The 24,545-nt window shown below is 44.6% G+C and overlaps 1 protein-coding gene and 1 non-coding gene across 6 annotated transcripts in view; one reads left to right on the top strand and one right to left on the bottom strand.

The window, feature by feature from the left end:
* The window catches only part of MOB3B (MOB kinase activator 3B), a 235,985-nt gene that overhangs the window by 42,054 nt on the left and 169,386 nt on the right, over positions 1-24,545 (bottom strand). For all 5 annotated transcript variants that reach the window (XM_061425125.1, XM_061425121.1, XM_061425122.1 and 2 more), the window contains exon 3: positions 22,672-22,874. In XM_061425125.1, coding sequence (XP_061281109.1) covers positions 22,672-22,874 — 203 coding nt within the window. The remainder of the gene's footprint in view (positions 1-22,671; positions 22,875-24,545) is intronic.
* Positions 15,456-15,528, top strand: TRNAS-GGA (transfer RNA serine (anticodon GGA)). The gene has a single exon. It is a non-coding gene; the product is annotated as a tRNA-Ser (tRNA).

Below are 24,545 nucleotides of genomic sequence, written 5' to 3'. Positions count from 1 at the left end.
CACCTTGGAAGCTCTAAAAATGCTGTAAGTACAGACACTGTAGATGCATTGCAGGTTGATGGGCCCCCTCCTGCCCACTGCAGGCTCTATATAAGGCAGGTGTGCAAATGGCACCCCTAGAAATAGTTAGGTCTGTCGATATAAAAATACATAAAATAAAAGACAAGAACTGTTCTAATCAGTTGCCACCTTTTAAAATCCTGGCAAGTTCACATAAAATGTTAGGGCTCCAGTTTCCTTTGATTTGAAGACCCAGGCTCCCTCCTCCCTCCAGGAAACCATTAACTTGCATTGCAAGGCTACTCCTCCCAAAACTTGCTTTTTCCCACTACCTGCTTACTAACTCACATTTGCTACCTGCCTGGCCTCTGTAGGGTCTGAGTTCAGGTCACCTATAGACACTCATTCAAATCTAGGGTGGCCCTAGTGGTAAAGAACCCACCTGCAATGCAGGAGACATAAGAGACTTGGGTTCGATCCCTGGGTTGGGAAGCTCCCCTGGAGGAAGAAATGGCAACCCACTCCAGTATTCTTGCCTGAAGGATCCCATGGGCAGAGAAGCCTGGTGGGCTGCTGTCCACAGGGTCGCAAAGAGTTGGACATGACTGCAGCAACACAGCACAACATATGCGTAGATCTTCAACCTCCGGGGGTGAGGGTGGTATCTTTTGAGCTGCCCCAGGCTCAGCCCAGCTCTTCACACACTGTCATCTCGTTTGAGTCGTCCACTGATGCATGTTCCATGGGCTCAGAGAGCTGACATGGACATGACCTCACAGCTGGATGCTGTTGGGAGACGGACAGAAGCTTGGGAATCATTCATCTGCTTTAGATCCTCAGGACCCATTTGAGTTAGTAAGTCCTTCAGCAAAGTCCACCTCACATGGATTTCCTTAGGAGAGACTGTGTCTGGGGTTGGGAGTCAGACTGCATGTGTTCAAGCCCCGCCTCCACAGATCTGTGTGACCCTGGACAAGCTGTTTCACCTCCCTGTCTGACGTTCTTTCTCTCTCAAGTGGAGATGAAAACAGGATTTATCTCAGAGGTCTGTGTGCAGATTAAATGAAGTAATACATAAACATATCTCCTACAGCACCTTTACTCAAAATATTTCCTTGTTATTATATCCTTGGAAGCTGAACATACCAAATTTTAAAAGTACATAGTTATTACAGGCCATTTACAGCATTCTTCTAAGCTGAAATACTTTCATAGGTTGTTGTCCAGTTGCCAAGTCATGTCCAACTCTTTGCAACCCCCACGGACTTGCATAAGACATAGACATAAATCACTACCATAAATCTCTGTTTGAAATAATTATACTCTTAGAAAGATATGAAGTAGAAGGAAAGGCAGTGACAATCTATGCCACTCTGGATCCACAAGCTGCCAGAACTGGAAGGAAAGCTAAGCCTTCCCTAATCCAGTGGATTTAACAACTTATTTTAGCAGCAGAAACCATTTCTTTGAATGCAGTCTTACACCAAAGCCATGAACGAGAGCAATGTGGCAGCTTTGGCTGAAGGGGAGGTGAGGTCCCAGAACTGGGCTCTGGCTTCACCCAGCATGTTCTCAGAAGCTGTTGCTAAGGACCCCTGATCTTGGCTAAGCACTCTCCTTTGACAGTGGGAAAGATTAAGACCATTCATATCTCTCCAAGGATAAGAAGGTTCATGTCAAGGACTAAGACCGAACTGTTGCTGTATCCCCAGCATCCAACCATGTACCTGGAGCTCAGGACCCTAGCAGCTCTAAGACTTGTGTGATGGGGGCTCTAACACAGGGGAGGTGCCAGGCTGCAAAAGTCTGAGGGGATGGGCTTCTAGGGTATGGTGATGACTGTTGTCATTATGGGAGAGAAAAATGCCATTACAGTCTAGATATGGTCCTGGGTATGGGGTTGATTCTTGGGGAAGTGATGGGGTGAGGATAAGGAAGCCTGAATTAAGCAAACAAAAATATCGCTATTAGGGCTGGATACCATCTAAAAACTGGAGAAGGAAATGGCAACCCACTCCAGTACTCTTGCCTGGAAAATTCCATGGATGGAGGAGGCTGGCAGGCTATAGTCCATGGGGTCGCAAAGAGTCAGATACAACTGGGCGACTTCACTTTTACTTTCACCATCTAAAAATATCAAGATGAATGAGCCACTTTTCACCCCAGGCATTCTGTTGAATTCCAATTCTGCCCAGAAATTTGGGAAAGGATAATTAGTTTAGTTTCAAAGTGTGGTGCCCAGACCACTTACATCAGAACTACCAGGGAGCCTACTGCAAGTGCAAATTCATGAGCCCCACACCAGAATTATTCAATTAGAATCTCCAGTAGTAGAATCCATACATTTACATTCTCCACGAGCTTCCCAGATGTTCTTGTGCAGAAAAAAGTTTGAGAAGCACCATATTTCATCTCTCCGGGGCTCAACCATGATGTCACCAGGAGCCATCTGGAGAGCTTTACTTTGCTTGGGCCCTACCCTTAGAGATTCTGATTTAATAGGTCTGGAGTGGGACCTGAGAACTGAGATGCTTTCCAAAATCTCCCCCAGTGTTGTAGGGCAGAATGGTTTACATTCATTCATAACTCGCTGCCAGAGGGGAAGGGGAGTCTCCAATTTCATGAATTACTTCTATTATAACCAAATGAAAATGCAGATATTCTAATTGGCCCTTAGAGATAAGCTGCTACTTTTCCTTTCGGTTTGTCTCTAGCCACCTAGGCAGTAGAAAGACGAAAGTTTTCAGCAAAGCCTTGTCAAAAGCCTTTTGTGAATACTGAAGTTGCTTTCTAAATGGGTTGGATGCCCAAGAACCTACTGTATACAGCACAGGGAACTTGGCTCAATATTATGTAACAGCCTAAATGGGAAAAGAATTTGAAAAAGGATCCGTGTATATGTATAACTGAATCACTTTGCTGTACACCTGGAATTATCACAAATTATTAATCAAGTATAATCCAATATAAAATAAAAAAATGTGTTGGATACATTTACAAAGCATACTTTAAAATAAAGTTGATTGAGGTATACTTGGTTTTTAACAAAATGCTTCTATTTAAATGCAGTTTGGGCTTCCCTGGTGATTCAGTGGTAAAAAATCTGCCTGCCAGTGTAGGAGACATGGGTTCCATCCCTGATCTGGGAAGATCCCACATGCTGCAGGGCAACTAAGCCCGCGTGCCACAACTCTTGAGCCAGTGCTCTAGAGCCTGGGTGCCATAAACTACTGCATGCTGCAGCTACTGAAGCCCGGGCACTCTAGAGCCTGGGCTCTGCAACAAGATAAGCCACTGCAATGAGAGGCTCGTGCACTGCAACCAGAGTAGCCCCTGCTGGCCACAACTAGAGAAAGGCCCAAGCAGAAGTGAAGACCCAGCACAGGCAAAAATAAACAAAAACAAAAAAAAAACATTAAAAAATAAATAAATGCACAGTTTGATGAGCTTTGAGGGATATATGCTCCCAGGTAACCACCACAATTGAGATACATAATATTTCTACCACGTCTGAGAAAATTCCCTCTTTACTCCTTTGCAGTCAATCCCCTACCCCTACCCTTTGCCCAGGCAACCACTGATCTGCTTTCTGACATAGTGGATTAGTTTAGACTGTTCTAGAATTTGATATAAATGGGATCAAACTGTATGAACTTTCTATATCTGATTTCTTTTGCTCAGCACTATGTTTTTAAGAATTATCCATAGCATGAATTATACTGTTCATGTTTCTTCTCTGTTTCAAAAGTAAGTGCACAGGCCTTCTGGGTACCACTTCCAGAGAAAAAAGCTGGTTTCTGGAATGAAGTGAAAGGGAAGTGAGAAAGTAAGACAATTGGCTAGATGGCCTTCTTCAAAGAACTTGACCAGCAAGGCGAGAAGGAAGTGACCAAACTGAGGTAAGGGGAGTTTTCACCGAGGCAGGTGATTTCTGCAGGAAGGAGCATGCTGGGGAGATGGCAGAGCTGAGCTTAGGATGTGGCAAGTAAGAGAAGAAAGGGAAGCAAATATAGGGGCCAAAGACAAACATCACCAGTTTAAAAAATGTTGGTCTCTGCGGTGGTCTAAAAAAATGTCTAAAAATTCTCAGGTCCTCCTCTTTGAGAGAGAGAGAGAGAGAGAGAGAGCTTAGTTCCCTTCCCCTTCAGAGCTGGCCGGACTTGGTGACTCACTGCTGACGAGTGAAAGCGGTGGAGGGTGGCTGGTCACTTCTGACGCTAGTCCTTGGAGATGCTGTGGCTTTCGTTGTGGTTACCCTCTTTGGGGTCAGTGGGCTCTGGGAGCAGCTGGCGGGGACCTAACATGGTGAAGACTGAAGAGCCCTCTTCTCTGAGGGAGACTCGCAGGATGAGCAGGACACAGGACATGTGGAGCCGAGGGACTCGCATGTACTTATGGCCTGGAGCTGAGGGGACATGGCTCATTCAAGGAACTCTAGGAAGTTCTCTTTGGGAGCCGTCTGCATCTCTCTTTCTTCATCCAGATCTACCAGTATGCATTTATTCTAAATTACTGGTCCAGTTCCACTCAGATTCACAACATCATAGGAATCTCATGAAATTCATAGTGATTACTACCATGTTCCAGTACGACATTATGGCTTAACTGGCCTTGCTGATGGCCTGGATAGCTGACCTTTATCTACAAAATTACTTCATGGTAAGGACTTCCCTGGCAGTCCAGTGGTTAGGACTCTGAGCTTCTACTGAAGGGGGTCCAGGTTCCATCCCTGGTCGGGGAACTAAGACACCACATGCCACAGGGTGAGGCCAAAAAAAAAAATATTAATTCAAGGTGGGAGGTGTCCCGAGGACCACACAGGGACCACACAAGTCCCTAGGGTAAGAACAGTATATAACCTTATCCTCATGCTTTTATTGTGGTCAGACAGGTGAGTGGTGAGAGAAGATATATTGCTAGATTTCAATAAGTAAAACCTTCCTGCATTCAAATCCCAAGCAAATTCATTTGACAAAGAATCTACTCTTGTCTGCTGGGAAATTTGAACTAGTCTAGACCACACATAGCAGACAAAAATTTGGCAGACTTATATTGAATATATGGGCATCAAGCCACAGTGACTATTCACACACTTTCATACAAATGCTCATGAAGATGAATTAATTTCTGCTGTGACTGACATTCTGCAGCAATTTCCAAAAATGCAGACACAGTAAAGTATAATTACTATTTGTAATTAATTTGTAATTTATGAGCCTTCCTGAGGAAATAAGCAGCTCCCTGAGATGGAGATTCTGACACGAGACCTAGAGAGAAACAGTGAGCAGATGGTTTTGAGTTCTATCCAGTCTTCATTGCAAGCTGGGGGAGAAGTAAGTGTCCAGTAAAGAGAAGCAGACCATAGTATATGTTCTAAGAACTAAACGGCAATGCCTCATTGAGGCAGCATGGGGACAGTTTTGAACACATCTGGCATTCACTGGCGATTGGACAGGGTATTAATATTGTAGAAAGTAATGCTTGAGGGTAGACTCTCTTAATTAGTAGTGTCCAAAAGAAAGTGGCACCCCACTCCAGTACTCTTGTCTGGAAGATCCCATGGACAGAGGAGCCTGGTGGGCTGCAGTCCATGGGGTGGCTGAGAGTCGGACACGACTGAGCGACTTCACTTTCACTTTTCACTTTCATTCCTTGGAGAGGGAAATGGCAACCCACTCCAGTGTTCTTGCCTGGAGAGTCCCAGGGATGGGGGAGCCTGGTGGGCTGCCTTCTTTGGGGTCGCACAGAGTCGGACACGACTGAAGTGACTTAGCAGCAGCAGCAGCAGCAACAGGAGCAAAAGAACGTTCCATGATGATGGAGATGCTCACTATCCAACACAATACCCACTAGACATGATATGTGGCTTCTGAGCACTTGAAATGTGGCTAGGAAGATTAAGAAACTAATTTTAATTTTTATTTAATTAATTTAAATGTAAATAGCCGCAAGTGGCCAGTGGCTAGTGTATTGGGCAGTGCAATTCTAATTAATGTGGGTTGAAAGATATGATTCTTTAAAACCATGAGCTCCTTAAAGAATGGAGATGTGTCTTTGACGGTCACTCTGGCACTCAGCACAGTCTCTGACATATAGTAGGTTTTCAATAAATGCTTATTAACAGACCCTCAGCAGCCCGAAGAGGACTGGCTTTGTAATACAAAAGGTGACTGTAGAATTTCCCAAAGGGTATTTCAAAGCCTTAGATCCACAAAGTACTCTGGAGAGAAAGAATTCCCTGGTCACATATATCTGTATGTTCTATATCTTGCTTGGGGGATTAGGATCCATATTAGGGTATTAATGAAACCAGAATAGTTTTATTATTTCACTGTTTCCCATAGTTATTGGACCATGCAACCCCCCTTTTCACATAATACCTCTGACATCTCTTAGAACTAGTAGATTCTGGGAGAAATACTTTGGAGGATGTCAAAATAATGACAGGATAGGAGGAAGACTTCCAGTGAATTCCTTGAAAAGCAGTAGCCCCAATTTCTAGTACATGGTCAGAAGGTAATAAATACCTACTGAATGGTCTGGAAATGATGGGCTTCCCAGGTGGGGCAGTAGTAAAGGATCCACCCATGCAGGAGACGTGAGTTTGATCCCTGGGTCAGGAAGATCCCCTGGAGAAGGAAATGGCAACCCACTCGAGTATTCTTGCCTGGGAAATCCCATGCACAGTTGAGCCTGGCAGGCTATAGTCCATGGGCTCACAAAGAGTCAGACAACTGAGCATGCATGTGCACTAGAAATGACTCTCTTCCAATTAAAATCAGAAGTTATCTATAAACCATTCCCACTCAGCAAAGGTAAAGAAAGAAGGCAGAGTGTGGCTGGGAGGTCTTGGTATTCTTCACCTGACTATATTGGGTGTACCTGCCGAACTAGAAGATGATCTGACATATGAATTAGACAGAAGTATGTAATAGCAAATTAGAACAGAAATAATATGAGTTATTAATATATGCTAATGCTTCAAGATTCTGTACTTAAAAAATTTAAAGCAGGCAGCTAATTGTTGAATGATTAGAATATCAACCCATTTACAAAGGAATGATCAATCCAGAGATACAGATGGTGTGAACAAGGATGAAACATGGGTCCTGGATCATCGAAAAAGCAAGAGAGTTCCAGAAAAACATCTATTTCTGCTTTATTGACTATGCCAAAGACTTTGACTGTGTGGATCACAATAAACTGTGGAAAATTCTGAAAGTGGTGGGAATACCAGACCACCTGACCTGCCTCCTGAGAAATCTATATGCAGGTCAGGAAGCAACAGAACTGGACATGGAACAACAGACTGGTTCCAAACAGGAAAAGGAGTACATCAAGGCTGTATATTGTCACCATGCTTATTTAACTTATATGCAGAGTACATCATGAGAAACACTGGGCTGGATGAAGCACAAGCTGGAATCAAGATTGGTGGGAGAAATATCAATAACCTCAGATATGCAGATGACACCACCCTTACGGCAGAAAGTGAAGACCTAAAGAGCCTCTTGATGAAAGTGAAAGAGGAGAGTGAAAAAGTTGGCTTAAAGCTCAACATTCAGAAAACTAAGATCATGGCATCCGGTCCCATTACTTCAAATAGATGGAGTAATAGATGGCAAAATAGATGGAGAGTAATTTATGGCAAATAGATGGAGAAACAGTGGAAACAGTGGCAGACTTTATTTTCTTGGGCTCCTAAATCACTGCAGATGGTGACTGCAGCCATGAAATAAAAAGACGTTTACTCCTTGGAAGAAAAGTTATGACCAACCTAGACAGCATATTAAAAAGCAGAGACATTACTTTACCAACAAACGTCTGTCTAGTCAAGGCTATGGTTTTTCCAGTAGTCATGTATGGATGTGAGAGTTGGACTATAAAGAAAGCTGAGTGGTGAAGAATTGATGCTTTTGAACTGTGGTGTTGGAGAAGACTCTTGAGAGTCCCTTGGACTGCAAGGAGATCCAACCAGTCCATCCTAAAGGAAATCAGTACTGACTGTTCATTGGAAGGACTGATGTTCAACCTGAAACTCTAATACTTTGGCCACCTGATGTGAAGAACTGACTCACTGGAAAAGACCCTGATGCTGGGAAAGATTGAAGGCAGGAGGAGAAGGGGATGACTGAAGATGAGATGGTTGAATGGCATCACCGACTCAATGGACATGAGTTTGAGTGAACTCTGGGAGTTGGTGATGGACAGGGAGGTTTGGCATGCTGCAGTCCACGGGGTCCCAAAGAGTCAGACATGACTGAGCGACTGAACTGAACTGAGAGACAGGAAAAGAAAAAGGTCCTCTCTGAGAAGAAAAATGTGCACAAAAGACAAAACAAGAACCTGATTGAGACCAGGTTAGTCACTTACGGTCTTGAGTTTTGCTAATGCCTTAGTAAGAAAGGATTGGAATTAACTCTAGATCCACAACATAGTTTCAGCTAAAATTTGTTTGTAGTTATTGTAAATACATACACTTATGATTACATTTACTAATCTATATATAGACCAGTCCACAGTATGGATTAATCTCTTTGCAACAAATCTCTTCTGAAACTTGAACTTAGAAACAAAAATCTCTTAGATCTAGTTAAGCAGAGGAATTTGGATGGGAGAAATTCCAATCAAAACCATCAGTCATGCATGGTACCCTCTGCAGTGAGGTGCCCAGACAAAGCCTGTCCCTGCAGGGCTGAACACGTTACATGTGGGTGATCTGTAGATTTCATCATGTGCTCTAGATCTTCTCACTTAGAAAAGGGGCTTTAACGTGAAAAGTGTATGCCTACTCTAAACATGGGGCTTCCCAGGTGGCACTAGTGGTCAAGAACCTGCCTGCCAATACAGGAGCCTGGGTATGATCCCTGGGTTGAGATGATCCCCTGGAGGAGGGCATGGCAAACAACTCAAGTATTCTTGCCTGGAGAATCCCATGGACAGAGGAGTCTGGTGGGCTATAGTCCATGGGTCACAAAGAGTCGGACAAGACTGAAGTGACTAAGCACGCAGGCACTATAAAGATACCACCTCAGTGTTCACAAAGACGGCTGAATTCCCCACTCCAGGAGGGACCACCCCATATCCTGGGAAATTGTTTAGTCCACGTGACTGTGCACACCCCCCTCCAACTGCATCCAGAAAGGGCAAGTACCACCACTGGCCACTCCTCTCAGCGTCACTGTTGCCTGCAGACCACCTTGCCTCTCTGAATGTCTCCATCACCGCGTGTCTGAGAAGGGGGTGCAGGGGGCAGGACCAGAGACAGAGCTCACTCAGAGCCCTTGGCCCTGGGTCCACAGCCTGCTTGTCATGTTCACCTTTGGTCTTTGTTGGTCAGGCTTTTTAAAGCATAATGTTTGATTTTTCTGCTTATTATAAAAGTGATACATGCTTGTGATAGAAAACTTGAAAAGTTCAATAGGCATGTATTTGACATATTTCCTTTCTCATCTATGATTAGATGACTCTACTTGCCACCCTAGTAGATATACATATGATTAGAGTGATTTTCCAATACAGTTTTGAATTTTGATTTTATTACTTAATATTATGTGCTGAGATTTTCCCATGGGCATCGTATTCAACTCTAATTGATTATATTATAGGCCCTGAAATAAAGCAAACCATATCTCACCCTGACCCAGTTAAAAAACAAAAACAAAACAAAAAACCCCAAACCAACTATTTTTCATCCCATAAACCAGAAGCAAAAGCTTACTGGACATCAGCAAAGGATGAATAAACGGGACTAACAAAGACATATGGCAGGTTTTGCCCCATTGAGCCCACTAACTCGGCACAATGCAGTTCATTGAAAATAATCCCACATTCCTGTGCTATTTTTCAAATTGACACTTTAGAACATGTCTGCCAAAGCTCCTAAAATGGTCTCTGGCAGGCTCTTCCACTCAGCTGTGGGCATTTGGGTTGCCCTGAACAACCACCCCTAGCTGATGCCATGCTGGACACACAGACACGCACATGCCATCTAAACTGATAAAGTCCCACAAATGCAATTCTCCAGCTACTCTCCATGCCAGGTATACCCGCTCTGCTGGCATGCTAGGCTTTAATTCATGAAAGAAAGAAAGTGAAGTCGCTCAGTCGTGTCTGACTCTTTGCGACCCCATGGACTGTAGCCTACCAGGCTCCTCCACCCATGGAATTTTCCAGGCAAGAGTACTGGAGTGGGTTGCCATTTCCTTCTCCAGGGGATCTTCCTGATTCGAGGATTGAGCCCGGGTCTCCGGCATTGCAGGCAGACACGTTACCATCTGAGCCACCAGGGAAGTCTTAACTCACGAAGACTTCATTAGGCAAAAAGGAAAGGTCACGTTGGACCAGAGACAATAAGGCTGGAGACACACTGTGTCGAAGATGATACTCTCCGTAAGTCATGCTGGGGGGACTCTTGGTATGATTGCATTCACATACAGACAACAGCCCCAGAGACATTAAATGCCTTGCTCAGCATCAGACAACGACTGCGGCAATATTATCGTGGAAGCATGCTTGTCAAGGCCAAACGGCCAGACTCGCTGGCTCAGGCTCTTTCTTCTCCAATGCCTGTGTCCATGCTGGGACCATTTGGCTGGAAGTGAGAGAACCCGCCTGACAAGAAGCAACCCTCAGGCCTCTGCACAGATGATGCTGCCAAACAAAAGGCCCTTTCAGAAGCCTCACAATGGCTCTTCCTTGCTAGCTGTTTGAGGTAGTGGCTCTGGCGCATGTGAGAGGCTCTGCTTCTTTTCACAGTCCTGACCTGATCTTGCCATTTCAGGCCAGCCTTGGCTACTGCACCCACCAAGGGTCCCCCAGGCGTGCATGGGCATGCCCTGGCCACCTCTTAGGGGAACACAAGGTCATCGCGTGTCTGGGCTGAGATGAGGCGTGCTGGGTCTGTATGAGACAAGGCTTTCCAAGTCTTTGGTCTGCAAACTGCTGTTCTTCCATCTGGTCCTAAAGCACCCATTTTTCAAGCAGTGTTGGTGGCTGAAGCCTAAAATCACTTGGTGCATGAATCTCAATCGTCAGCCAAGAGTCACTGCCTACAAACTGGGAGAGTTGGGGAAGCTTGGGGGTGATAAGATGGCAGTAAGGAGAGTAATGACGGATGGAGAGGAACATGGGTTGGATGTTGAGAAATCGCCCACCACGCGTGTTTGAAGTAAAGATAACGAGTATAGGAAGCAGATGGAATAACACATGTCAAGAGTGTAGCGAAACATGTGGAACTCAAGAAATGGAGCTATTGTTTATTTCTTGAAAATGCATGTGTGCCAGGCACATAGTGGCAACTGAATGATGGGGTGTCACACGGTGAAGTGGGAGGGCTGAGGAGTGAGAAGGGACGAGGCTGAGTCACTTTTTTCCCCTGAGGCCCTCCTGTATGAGGACCTTCATTTACTTCCCATCTCCCTCTCTAAGTCTTCTTTCTTCCTCACCCCATCAGCAGTGGTGGGGGCGGGCTTGGGGCAGGGTGGAGGCAAGGAGAGAACACTCAAAATCGAGAAACACATCACCAAGGAACAGTGTTGCCCCCAGTTCGTTCCTTGGGTCACGACGTCCATGAGATGTTAATGAGTAATAACAGAAAATTTCCAGGACTTCCCTGGTGGTCCAGTGGTTAAGAATCTGCCTTGCAATGCAAGGGACGTGGATTCAATCCCTGGTCTGGGAACTAAGATCGCACATGCCGTGGAGCAACTGAGCCCACACGCCACAGCTACTGAGCCCTAGCGCCCTGGAGCATACCACGACTAGAGAGTCCTGTGCGCCACAACGAAAGATCCCCCATGACACACAGCGAAGATCCTCAGTGCTCCAACTAAGGCCTGATGCAGCCAAATAAATAAATATTAGGGAAAAAAAAATTTCAGCAGCCAAATGCAATTAAATTGGGAGTGGGGATGGTGCTACAGAAAACCGAACCAGTTTCTTCACTGGATGAGTTCGCAAGGCCTTTGCTCTGTAAATCTTGGGTCTTCAAAGGGTGGGGGTGATACAGCATTTTGGAAACTCATTTGATCAAGAAAAGAAAATCCATTTTTCACTGATCAGTTCTTGGGATCAACATCCTGAGGAATATTCTTGGCCAAAACAGATCCTTAGATTTTTCTTCTTGGCTTGACTTTCCCACCTCACTGAGCTAGCCACCCCCATCCTCGAGGAGAAGAAGAGATGATGTGCTAACAAGAGAAATTTCCTAATTTGAGAGTAATTGTCATCTAGAGTCTTGCCCCCCTCAGAGGAGCACTGAGATCACCTGCGGGCAAAATGAACCGAGTGTTTATCAGGGGCACAGAATCAGAATCTGCACTGTGGTGAGATGCCCAGTTGATTCATATGCACATTGTATTTGAGAGGGAGGAACTTCCCTGGGATTCCAGTGGCTACGACCCTTGAGCTCCCAGTGCAGGGGACCCGGGTTTGATCCCTGCTCAGGGAACTAGATCCCACATGCTACAGCTGAGACTTTGCGTGCTGCAACTAAAGATTCCATGTGCAGCAACTAAGACCCAGCACAGCCAGATAAATACATGGCTAGCTATTTTTCAAAAGTTTGCAGTGGAGACCTGGGGTGCTTGGTCCTGGGCACTATCCTCAATGATTCTGTTTTGGTGTATCTGGGGTGAGGCTTGGGTAAGTCCATTTTAAAATATCACCTCCAAGAAATTCTGATGCAGCCGTGTGTGGACTCCTATTGAGAAACACTGACTTAATGTAAAAGCTCCTATGGCCCATGGACAGAGGAGCCTGGCAGGCTGTTGTCCATAAGGTTACACAGAGTCAGGCACAACTGAAGCGACTTGGCACGCATGCAGACTCATGGCCCAAGTGTTCTCAGGCGCTCAGTCATGTCTGACGCTTTGCAGCCCCATGGCTTGTAGCCCTCCAGGCTCCTCCATCCATGGGATTTCCCAGGCAAGAATACTGGAGTGGGTTGTCATTTCCTCCTCCAGGGGATCTTCCCGACCCAGGGATCAATGCATCTCTTTTGTCTCCTGCATTGGCAGGCAGATTCTTTACCACTAGCCTCACCTGGGAAGCTCTGCTATAAAGTAACAGAACAGCCCTGTGCTAACTCTTGGTTTCGTGGCAGCACCTCTACAAGATACGTGACGGTATAATCATTGTTAGAAATAAGGCAGTGGAGCCCTGGAGAGAGATGGTGAAGGTGCTGGACGAAGGTCACCCAGGGGTGAGCAGGTCATCACGATGAACAAGAACACTCCTGTCTTTCCTGCCTGCCTCGCCAACCTCTCTCCTCCTCCTCCCTCCTCTGTTCTTTATTCACCAGCTTCTGCATGGCTAACAGCCCTCTCTGAGTCTGCTTTTGTCTTTAGTGAAAAGCTAACAAAACACTGTTGCTCCTGGTGCTGGCTAATGACTGCGCCTGATTAGCGCCATTCTGTCAGCTGACTCCCAGGCAGCCCGGCCAGCCAGCAGCCTGCTTATTCAATCAGCGCCTGGCCCATTTGCTAATTACCAGCATCATTTAGGCTCGTTTCCTTGACTGTGAACTTGCTCGAGTTCAAATCATCTTCAGCTGTTGCCTTTACAGGAGAACAGAATCATTTGTCACATCTGTCAATGCTCCAGCCTCCCCTCCCTGCTGGAGACTCAATGAAATCCCGTGTGTCTCCGGTTCCCAGGCTGCTGCTGACCAGCGGGTCCCAACGGGAGCCGTGAGGCAGACCCTGTGCACAGACGGACGTGCTGGCCTTCCTCACTGGGCTGCCAGGGTGACCTCTTCCCTGCTTCTGAATCCCAACTGTATTCCCACTCGGAGGCCTGACAGAGTGGCCTACTGTCCCCTCTCACAGGGATGGAGGGTTTTCCCAGGAGATGGGATTTTTTGTGATAAACCCAGGAGACTGCATCACCGTAGACCTGGCCCACCAGGACACACAGTGCGAGAGCGTTTGACATCCTCCCAGGAGCTATAATTGGGGTCTAGATCAGAGAACTGACTGGGAATTGAGGTTCCATCGTTCTCTGGCAGACCTGATACTAAGGATTCACATCTATCTCTTCAGTGCTCTACACTTCATTTTGCTTTTAATCTCAACTACTAACTCGGTAGGATGAAGCTTTATTTCCAACAGTGGATAAGTGGAGGTCTGCAGGCATGTTCTGAGATGAGGGTGGCACCAGAGAAGGAATGATGGTGTGTAACCCCTTTAAACGGAGGGGCCTCATCCTCCAGGGACTCTTCCTGATTCAAAACCACATTAAGCATCTTCAGTGGCTAAGTCAAAGATCTCTCTTGGAAAATGGCACTTGAAAATAAACTGGTTATTTTCAAACATCTTTTGATATTGATTTCTAACATATTAATAATTCCACAGTGATAAGTGAAAAGACTCTGTATGATTCCAATACTTCTGTTTTTGTTGTTGTTCAGTCACTAAGTTGTGTCTGAATCTTTGCAACCTCATGAACTGCAGCACACTAGGCTTCACTGTCCTTCACTATCTCCTGGATTTGCTCAAACTCATGCCCAGGGAGTCAATGATGCCATCCAACCATCTCATCCTCTGTTGCTCCCTTCTTCTCTTGCCCTCAATCTTTCTCAGCATCAGGGTCTTTTCTAATGTGTTGGCTCTTGGCATCAGGTGACCAAACTGTTGGAGCTTCAGCAACAATCCTTTCAATGAATATTGATTTCCTTTAGGATTGACTGGTTTGCTCTCCTTGCTGTCCAAGTGTCTCTCGAGTCTTCTCCAGGACCACAGTTCGAAAGCATCAATTCTTTGGCGCTTAGACTTCTTTATGGTTCACCTCTCATATCTGGACCTGACTACTGGAAAACCATAGCTTTGATGCTATGGATCTTTGTTGGCAAAATGATGTCTCTACTTTTCAATACCACTAGACTATGAAATTTTTGCACCTTGTTTTATGTACCTGGATATGTTCCAGTGTGTCCTAGATTACAGCCTATGGGAACTTGAGTAGAATTTGTATCCTATTGTTGTGTGAAAATTGTATAAATCTTAATTATGTTGAAGTGGTTCATGGTGCTTTTCAGGTCTACTATAGCCTTCCACTTCACTGTATATTCATTCTATTAATTTTCAAGAGTTTGATATTAAAACTCCAACTAAAAATCTTAATTTATCTACTTAAAAAAATAATTGTAATATTTAGTGGAACTAAATGTAACCTTGTTCTGTATTTTCCAAGTCTCCTGTAAATGTGTTATCATACTATCATAATTTAAAAAATAAAAAAGAGAAAAAAAGCCACATTAAACATCTATTATGTACTTGGCAACATCAACAACATCAACTCAAAGAGTTGACAACCCACGGAAGACGCTGATACAAATACAATGAACTATATCTGTTACAAGGCTACTGAGGAGATCCCCAGGATGGCAAAAGGCCATGTGAGCCGGGGAAGGTAGAATTAGGGTAACTCTGCTTACTATATGCTGGTCACTGGCTTCCCTGGTGGCTCAGAGGTTAAAGCATCTGCCTGGAATGCAGGAGACCTGGGTTCAATCCCCAGGTCAGGAAGATCCCCTGGAAAAGGAAATGGCAACCCACTCCAGTACTCTTGCCTGGAGAATTCCATGGAGGGAGGAGCCTGGTAGGCTATAGTCCATAGGGTCGCAAAGAGTCGGACACGACTGAGCAACTTACCGTTATTGTTACTGTACATTCATTATTTCATTCAATAGCCAATATTTCTTAAGCACCTATCAAGTTTCTTAAGCACCTAACCTGTTTAAATTTTGAAAGTGAAAGTGTAGTCGCTCAGTTGTGTCCAACTCTTTTTGATCACATGGACTGTAGACCGCCAGGCTCCTCCATCCATGGAATTTTCCAGGCAAGAATACTGGAATGGGTTGCCATTTCCTCCTCCAGGGCATCTTCTCAACCCAGGGGTCGAACTGGGGTTTCCCACATTGCAGGCAGATTCTTTACCATCTGAATCAGCAATTCTATTAATATATACCTATTTTTCAAATGAGTAAAATGAGGCTTTGAAAAGCCTTGCTCAAGATTGCAAGTTGGTGAATGAATGGTTCAGGGCTTGAACCCAGAGAGTCTGATCCTTGTCTTTAAGCAGTCTGAGACTGAACCTCCTACCATTGTGGGATGCTGGGCCCTCAACATAACCCGTGCGGGGTAGCTGGCCCACAGCAGACAAAGCAACACAGTGGGCTCTGGGTGCAGAGGAGTGTGGCTGTGCCTGGCGGAAACATGGCAGAAAGAAACACGAGGTGGGGTTTAAGTGTTCTACACTGTGGAATCCCAAGGCACGACATTAGGAATGTCCCACTGGAGGTGTGGGAACTCTGGGACTGCTGATATTCAAAAGGAAACTGGCCGGAGAAGTGCTGCCCTTCTGGCCTCTAGCTGCATTCGATTCTAAAGAATGCACTAGAACAGGAAGCCAAATGCCTGACTCCTTCATAATCCTTTAAGGGCCAAAAAATGAGTGAGATTCATTGTATTTTTTAGACTGCATTTGTCAATTCTCAAAAACTTATCTTTTTTATACAATGAGAACATCTGGGTAACTTGCTTTGCATATCTAGGGTAATTGATATATGCAAATTGAATAAAATGTGTTCATTTGATATGACTGATTTTACTGTCAACATATTAAATCATAAAATTATTAAATATTAAATTAATAATTAATATTAAATTAATAACTGGCAATAGTAGAATTGGAAGTTCATGTTCAAGCACTGTCAATTATTGAAAGTGCTCGTTTCAGTAATAACAATCCACGGTGCAGTATTCTTAATGGATCCTGAACTGTGCTAAGTATCCAGACTGAAAATATATAATGACTGTCTTTAGAAACACCCTCAATATCATTTTCTGTTACTTTGCAGGTTTTGGTTTGTGGGAAATGAATACCTAATTTCAAACAGTTAAGCATTAAAAGCACTTGTTATCAATATGTACAAGCATTGCAATTAATCTCCCTGTAATTAAAATTAACAAAACAGGTAAGAAGGCTACTGTTTCAAGCAGAATTTAAAGAACTATAAACTTCTGGGAAGAAAACTGGTGTTCCTTCTTGCTCACAACCACTGTTAATAATTCCTGGCCAATCCAATCACTCTTTGTTCCCCATGCCCCCAAAGAGGCTCTTCTCTAGAACACTGGGTTGTCCCAGGCCTTTCTGTGACTCAGATTTCAAGCACCTGGCACTGTTGGGTGTTCGAATCCCTGGGGCCCTTCTTCAGTTGTAGAAAATACAGTTGACCCTTGAACAATGTGAGGGTAAGGGGACCCAACCCTTTGTGCTGTTGAAAATCTGAGTCTCGTGTATAGTTAGGCCCTCCATGACCAAGTTTCCTCTGTATCTATGGGTCTGCATCCACAGATTCAACCAACCTTGGATGGTGCAGTAATACAGTATATCAGGTATAGTTAGTGTTAGTTTCTCAGCCGTGTCCAACTCTTTGTGACTCCATGGACTGTAGCCCACCAGGATCCCCTGTCCATGGGATTCTCCAGGCAAGAATACTGGAGTGGGGTGCCATTCCCTTCTCCAGGGGATCTTCCCACCCAGGGATCGATCCCAGGTCTCCCACACTGCAAGCAGATTCTTTAACATCTGAGCCACCAGGAAAGCCTGCGTATAAGTGGACTTTATATGCAGTTTGAACTTGTGTTGTTCAAGGGTCTGCTGTAACTGAGAGTGTTCTGATGCAAAGGAAAGTTTTCTCTACTTGCTTGTTTTTTTTTGGTTTGTTTTATTTCTGGGGAGCAAAGTTCTTGACTTATATTTTTACTTATGACCTCACTCATCTGCTAACTTATTTTTTATATTGCCTGCTTTACAAAATTGTTGTTTCTTGCATTACCATATGTGTAACTGAATGTCTGGTATAATGATGATATATAGTTCTATAAGAGATCAATGATTGTACTAGTGTAACTCTAGATATGGGAAGACACACTATGAGGGGATATTTTCCTGGACCATAAGAGACTAGTAAGACAGGTGGTTCAGAGACTTTGGGGCACTGTTAATGAAACAATAGAAAGGGAAAGACTAGAGCTCTCGTCAGGAAACTTAGAGAAACCAAGTGAACATTGCATGCAAAGATGGGCACAATAAAGAAAAGAAATGGCATGGACCTAACAAAAGCAGAAGATACTAAAAACAGGTGTCAATACACAGAAGAACTGTACAAAAAAGATCTTCATGACTCAAATAACCATGATGGTGTGATCATTCACCTAGAGCCAGACATCCTGGAATGGGAAGTCAAATGGGCCTTAGGAAGCATCAGTATGAACAAAGCTAGTGGAAGGGATGGAATTCCAATTGAGCTATTTTACATCCTAAAAGATGATGCTGTGAAAGTGCTGCACTCAATATGCCAGCAAATTTGGAAAACTCAGCAGTGGCCACAGGACTGGAAAAGGTCAGTTTTCATTCCAATCCCAAAGAAAGGCAATGCCAAAGAATGCTCAAACTATTGCGCAATTGCACTCATCTCACACACCAGCAAAGTAATGCTCAAAATTCTCCAAGCCAGGCTTCCCTACGTGAACCGGGAACTACCAGATGTTCAAGCTGGATTTAGAAAAGGCAGAGGAACCAGAGATCAAATATCTCAGAAAAAATTTACTTTTGCTTTATTGACTATGCCAAAGCCTTTAACTGTGTGGATCACAACAAACTGTGGAAAATTCTTAAAGAGATGGGAATATCAGACCACCTGACCTGCCTCCTGGGAAATCTGTATGCAAGTCAAGAAGTCATAGTTATAACTGAACATGGACCAACGGACTGGTTCCAAATTGGGAAAGGAGTACATCAAGGTTGTATATTGCCTGGAGAATCCCAGGGACAGGGGAGCCTGGTGGGCTGCCATCTATGGGGTCACACAGAGTCAGACACGACTGAAGTGACTTAGCAGCAGCAGCAAGGTTGTATATTGTCACCCTGCTTATTTAGCTTATATGCAGAGTACATCATGAGAAATACTGGGCTGGAAGAAACATAAGCTGGAATCACGATTGCTGGGAGAAATATCAATAACCTCAGATATGTAGATGACACCACCCTTATGGCAGAAAGCAAAGAGGAACTAAAGAGCCTCCTGATGAAACTGAAAGAGGAAGTGAAAAAGCTGGCTTAAAACTCAACATTCAAAAACTAAGATCATGGCATTCAATCCCACCACTTGATGGCAAATAGATGGGGAAACGATGGAAACAGTGACAGACTTTATTTTCTTGGGCTCCAAAATCACTGTGGATGGTGACTGCAGGCATGAAATTAAAAGACGCTTGCTCCTTGGAAGAAAAGCTATGACCAACCTAGACAGCATATTAAAAAGCAGAGATAACTTTGCCGACAAAAGTAAGTCTAGTCAAAGCTATGGTTTTTCCAGTAGTCATGTATGGATGTGAGAGTTGGACTATAAAGAAAGCTGATCATTCAAGAACTGATGCTTTGGAACTGTGGTGTTGGAGAGGACTCTTGAGAGTCCCTTGGACTGCAAGGAGATCCAACCAGTTAATCCTAAAGGAAATCAGTCTTAAATATTCATTGGAAGGACTGATGCTTAAACTAAAACTCCAATAATTTGGCCACCTGAGGTGAAGAATTGACTCATTGGAAAAGACCCTGATACTGAGAAAGATTGAAGGCAGGAGGAGAAGGGGATGACAGAGGATGAGATGGTTGGGTGGCATCACTGACTCAACGGACAGGAGTTTGAGCAAGCTCCTGGAGTTGGTGAAGGACAGGGAGGCCAGGCTTGCTGCAGTCCATGGACTTGCAAAGAGACACAACTGAGTGACTATACTGAACTGAATGAGGCTGAGTTCAATAACAGCACGTGGGGTGGCCTATTGTTGAAATCTTCACCAGACCTGGCAATGAGGGTTCCTAGCACCTGAGCAGGAAATGAACCTGGGCCCTGGCAGTGAAATCACCGAGTCCTAACCGCTGAACTGTCAGGTGTAATTCCCTCTACTTATTAGCTTACACTCAATTCTATCTTACAACGACCTTCATATTTCCATATGTAAAGAAGAAATTAACATTCTCCTCTCTCCAAATGCTGTTTCTGCTCCTTTGGCTCAGAGAAACCCAAACATGGGTGTTGGGAAGAATCTCTTCCTCTAAGAGCACCTTTAGGGAAGGTGTCCCCCTCCACCTGAACACATCAGCTGAACAAAAGTGAACCAAACTCCCCGGAAGCAGACCTATGTTTTGGAGATGAGAGTGCTTGCTCTAGTCTCTTCATTCACCCACCCCTGTCCATTCTGTCCTAGACATTTCCTGAAACTAGCTTTATCAATTCCTTCCAGGCTTTTAACTCCCTTTGCTATTTGCACAGCCTTTTCTGTTTACTCAAAATAGCCTTTCTACAAATGAGCAAAACTCCATCATGATATGTTTTAGCTTCTTTCCACACCACATGTCCAACTGAATTTGGAGACAATTTAGTTCCTTCCAAGAGCTTTCTAGAAAGTGGTTGTGAAAGAAAATGAAGAGAGTGAATGCTTTAGCCAGTGATATAACACAAGACCCAGTAAGTCTTACTTTGTTCCAGAACTCGAATGATGCACAGAAAATATGCTTTCTGCCATGTATTCCAAAGCACAATATTAATAATAGATTTCAAGTTGAGAAACTCTAAAAGTGATGTATAAAACATCTGTTCATTCCCTAATGTCTTCTTTGCCAGATACAGGAACTCTAAACATGCATTAAACATGCCTTCTGGTTTTTGTATTTTGATTCTTTAATATCCGGGGCCTTGCTAAAAATGGAGGGATGGCCCTGATGAGGACTCACCAATTTCTAGAGATAGTAACCAACTCATCCTTGAGCTGTTTACTCACCAGTCAATACAAACTAACCAATCCAGGGCCCACTCCCCAAACCACCTCCTCTACGGCTGATCACACTTAGGGCTAAAATTCCTTTTCTCTCATCACCCTAGGGCCAGGTGAACAGCTTGGGGCAGCCCCTTTGCCCCAGAACCTTCTGAAATGATTCAAATCAGTCCATGTTTAGCCTTGTTACCCTGCCTTGCCCATTCCTTCCCAGGGAAACCACAACAAACGCGCCATGTTTTCCCTCCAACCTGTGTCCTTCCTGTCTGGCTCTCATGCCGTGGTGTGCCCGCTTCTTTGGGGATCTGTGAGTAAAACAAACTATTTTTTTAATGGCATCATCTCTTGATCTGCTGGCCTCACCAGACATAAATTATAACCTATATTTTAAGAACATGTGAGACTTCCCTGGTGGGCCAGTGGTTAAGAATCCACCTGCTAAAGCAGGGGACATAGGTTCAATCCCTACTCCAGGAAGATCCCACATGCTGGGGAGCAGCTGAGTCCATGTTCTAGAGTCCGAGAGCCACAACTAATGAGCCCATGGGCCACAACCCCTGAAGCTCGCATGCCTAGAGCCTGTAGTCTGCAACGTGAGAAGCCCATGCACCAGAATTAGGCAGTAGCCCCCACTTGTCATAGCTAGAGAAAACCCCAGTGCAGCAATGAAGATCCAGCACAGTCAAAAAATTAGATCCATCAATCAATCAATCTTTGAGAAAACAAACAAATAAAATGTACATAAAGAATAAGGAAGACAGGCTAGCAAAAGACTAGCCTGGCCCCTGCACTCTGGCCATTGTTCAAGCGGACTTGGATCAAAGTTAGTTACTCTGTCAGTTATGTTTACCAAAACTGCCACTTTGAACTGTTTTAGAGAAAAAGCATGATTTTTCCATAAAGCACTGTAATTATACTGCTAAGACAGCACTCAATAGAGCTGTTAAAGATAGCTGTGATGAGGGTATCCATAGTATGATACATGTTACAAAAGATGCCGGGTTTTTTAGGGGCCTTGACTTCTAAAGCACAGTTTGAGTCCAGCTGTAAAGATGGCTTATAAAGAAAATAAAAGAACTCCTCATTCGCCTAAACAATAAGAGTAAAGTGTTTTCAACCAAGTGTTCTCAATTCTCACATATTCCATTAAAACTGCATTGCAAGAGGTTCAGTATAAAAAGCCAAGTCCCCACGACACTGTATTCTCATCTTGGGCTCCCCTCTCTTTCTCCCTGGAGTAAAAGCTACTCAAAGACAGCTTAACTTAACTGTGTGTGTCTCGCAGCTGCCACCCAGTAGGTGCTAAATATTTATTCACCAACTGAAGAAATGTTTATTACCTTCTTTGGAAACCTCCGTAGCAGATGACACAGAACTCAAAATGCCCATTTACGGGGTTAAATAAGTAAGAGAGAATTAAAGGTACTCTTGGGACTCCCCTGGTGGTCCAGTGGTTAAGAATACACCTTCTAATGCATGGGATGAGGGTTTGATCCCTGGTCAGGGAACTAAGATGCTGCATCCATGGGCAACTAAGCCTGCATGCTGCAACTAAAACCAGACGTAGCCAAATAAATATTCAAAAAGAAAAAGTTGGTTTTTTTGTTTTTTAAAAAGCTACTCCCTCTGGCCCAAACCATGACAATCTCAGCCCCTGAATGCTGTGCACATCTTGGCATATCCTGACCTTTACCTGACCCCTAAATCCTGCCCAATTCTGCAGTCTTCCAGTTAGCAGCCGGCCATCAGAGCAGGGGCATGGCAGTGTTCTGTGACAAATGGTCAACCTCCTGGGGTGACCTGGGTGTGGCCACTACACGGGGACACTTACCAAGGGCTCCAGCTCCTTGCGATCTATGAGGTTCATCTCTGTGACGAAGTAATAGAAGTGTTTGTAGCAGGTGTTGACGTGGGCCTCGGCACCCATCACAATGACCCGGTCGAAGTGGTGGATGTAGACGTGGACGAAGACCCGGAAGAGGCGGCACAGGATCTTCTTGCAGATCTGCAGGAAGTTCTTTGGGAAGGGAACACCTAGAGAAGGGAAGAGGGAACAAAACCATGATGGGGATGCTCTGGCGGGCCCCGAGCACATGCTTCAGGCGGGAGACCAGCCCAGGACTAGTCTCCTGGGCCAGCCTGCAGATGCGCCCCACGTGGGCAACTGCACTGGACACGGCCTGAAAAGGTGGCCAAAATGGTGTTAAATTCAAACGCCAACGATCAGGAAAAAGAAACAAATGAAGGAAGAGGGTCAGGTTTCCTTCTTTGGTGGTATCTTTTTGGTACACACAGACATGCACAATTAATGATTTTTAGTTTGAAACATGTATTCTTTTTTACTTTTCCCACTTCATAGAGCCCAGGAAAGTTCTTTTTCCTCTTATCTTTAATGTAGGAAAACTGGCAGGAGGAGGGTGATGCTCCAGGGAGACTGGCATTCCTGACACCGAGTATCAGGGAGGGGTGGGGGCTGCAGAAATCCGAAAGCCCCTTCTCATCAAAGGAAGCAGTCAGTGCACAACACAGCCGGTGGTGGCCATGTGAAAGCCCCTTCTCATCAAAGGAAGCAGTCAGTGCACAACTCAGCCGTTGGTGGCCATGTGGGGACAGGGGCCTGGGGCTGCTAGATCTTCTGGTTCTTCAAGATGATTTGGAAATCTGGGGTTCTATGTGAATTATCTGGTTTTCTGTTTTTAAAAATGATATCAACACTTTCCTGGCAATCCAGGGGTTAGGATTCTGAGCTTCCACTGCAGGGGCTGCAGATTCATACCTTGGCCATCCCACATGCCTTGCAGCCAAAGGGAACAATAATAATAATAATCATAGTAAAATGATAGCAATTAACCTGAAGTTAAAAAAATATACCACAGGTCAAGACAAAACATCTTACCAGGGATAACTTGTCCTGAAAACTACCAGTTTGCAAATTCTGATCTAAACTTTTCCTGAGATCCACTGTTTCTGGGGTGTGAAAATGCAACAAAACTTCATGGAAACTTTGCCTGACAGTTACTGTCACCTCCTATCCTTGAGGAAGGTGAGAGTTGGGGGTTGTTGTTCATAACACAGACTGGGTGGGTGGTCAAAGGAATCATGCAGGTTTCCTGTCTGATGACCACCACTCCCAGCTTGGTCAGAGCAACAAATAGCAGCATCCCAAGCCCACTTTCTTTCTCCATCTCAAACACTGCTTAAGCTCTCGTTATTTACACAGTTCTTAGGTAGTGACATCATAGATTCTGAAGTCAGATAGCCTTTAAATTCCTATATTGCTCCTTTTCCAGCTGTATGACTACAGGCAAGTTATTTAACCTCTCTGAGCTTCAGTTTTTCCATAGGTAGGGTGAAAATACCAACTGTTGTAAGGATTAGAAGCGATACCCAGAAAATAGAGCCTTTCTTAAATAGCCAGGAGAGTGTCAACATGTCTAAAATCCTCCTACAGTGCCTAGCACGTGGTAAGAGCTTGCTAAATGGGAATGACAAGCACCACCCCGCAAATCTCTCTGCTTTTTAAAATCTGGACCATCTAGCTGTTGTTATAAGGGAGCCCTTATCAGGAAAAGGTAGACATGACCACCTGCTTTTCAGCAGAATTGTAGAGCGGTGCTCAGGGCATGTCCCTCGTCCCCAGGAAGCCTGGAGTTTTGCTGTCCGTGCCTCTGCTGGGTCCTAACTGCAGCTGTCTGGTGAGAGACA

Source organism: Bos javanicus, chromosome 8 (genome assembly GCF_032452875.1).
Source record: "Bos javanicus breed banteng chromosome 8, ARS-OSU_banteng_1.0, whole genome shotgun sequence".
Classification (NCBI taxonomy): Eukaryota; Metazoa; Chordata; class Mammalia; order Artiodactyla; family Bovidae; genus Bos; species Bos javanicus.
This window is presented reverse-complemented; position numbering and strand designations above follow the sequence as displayed.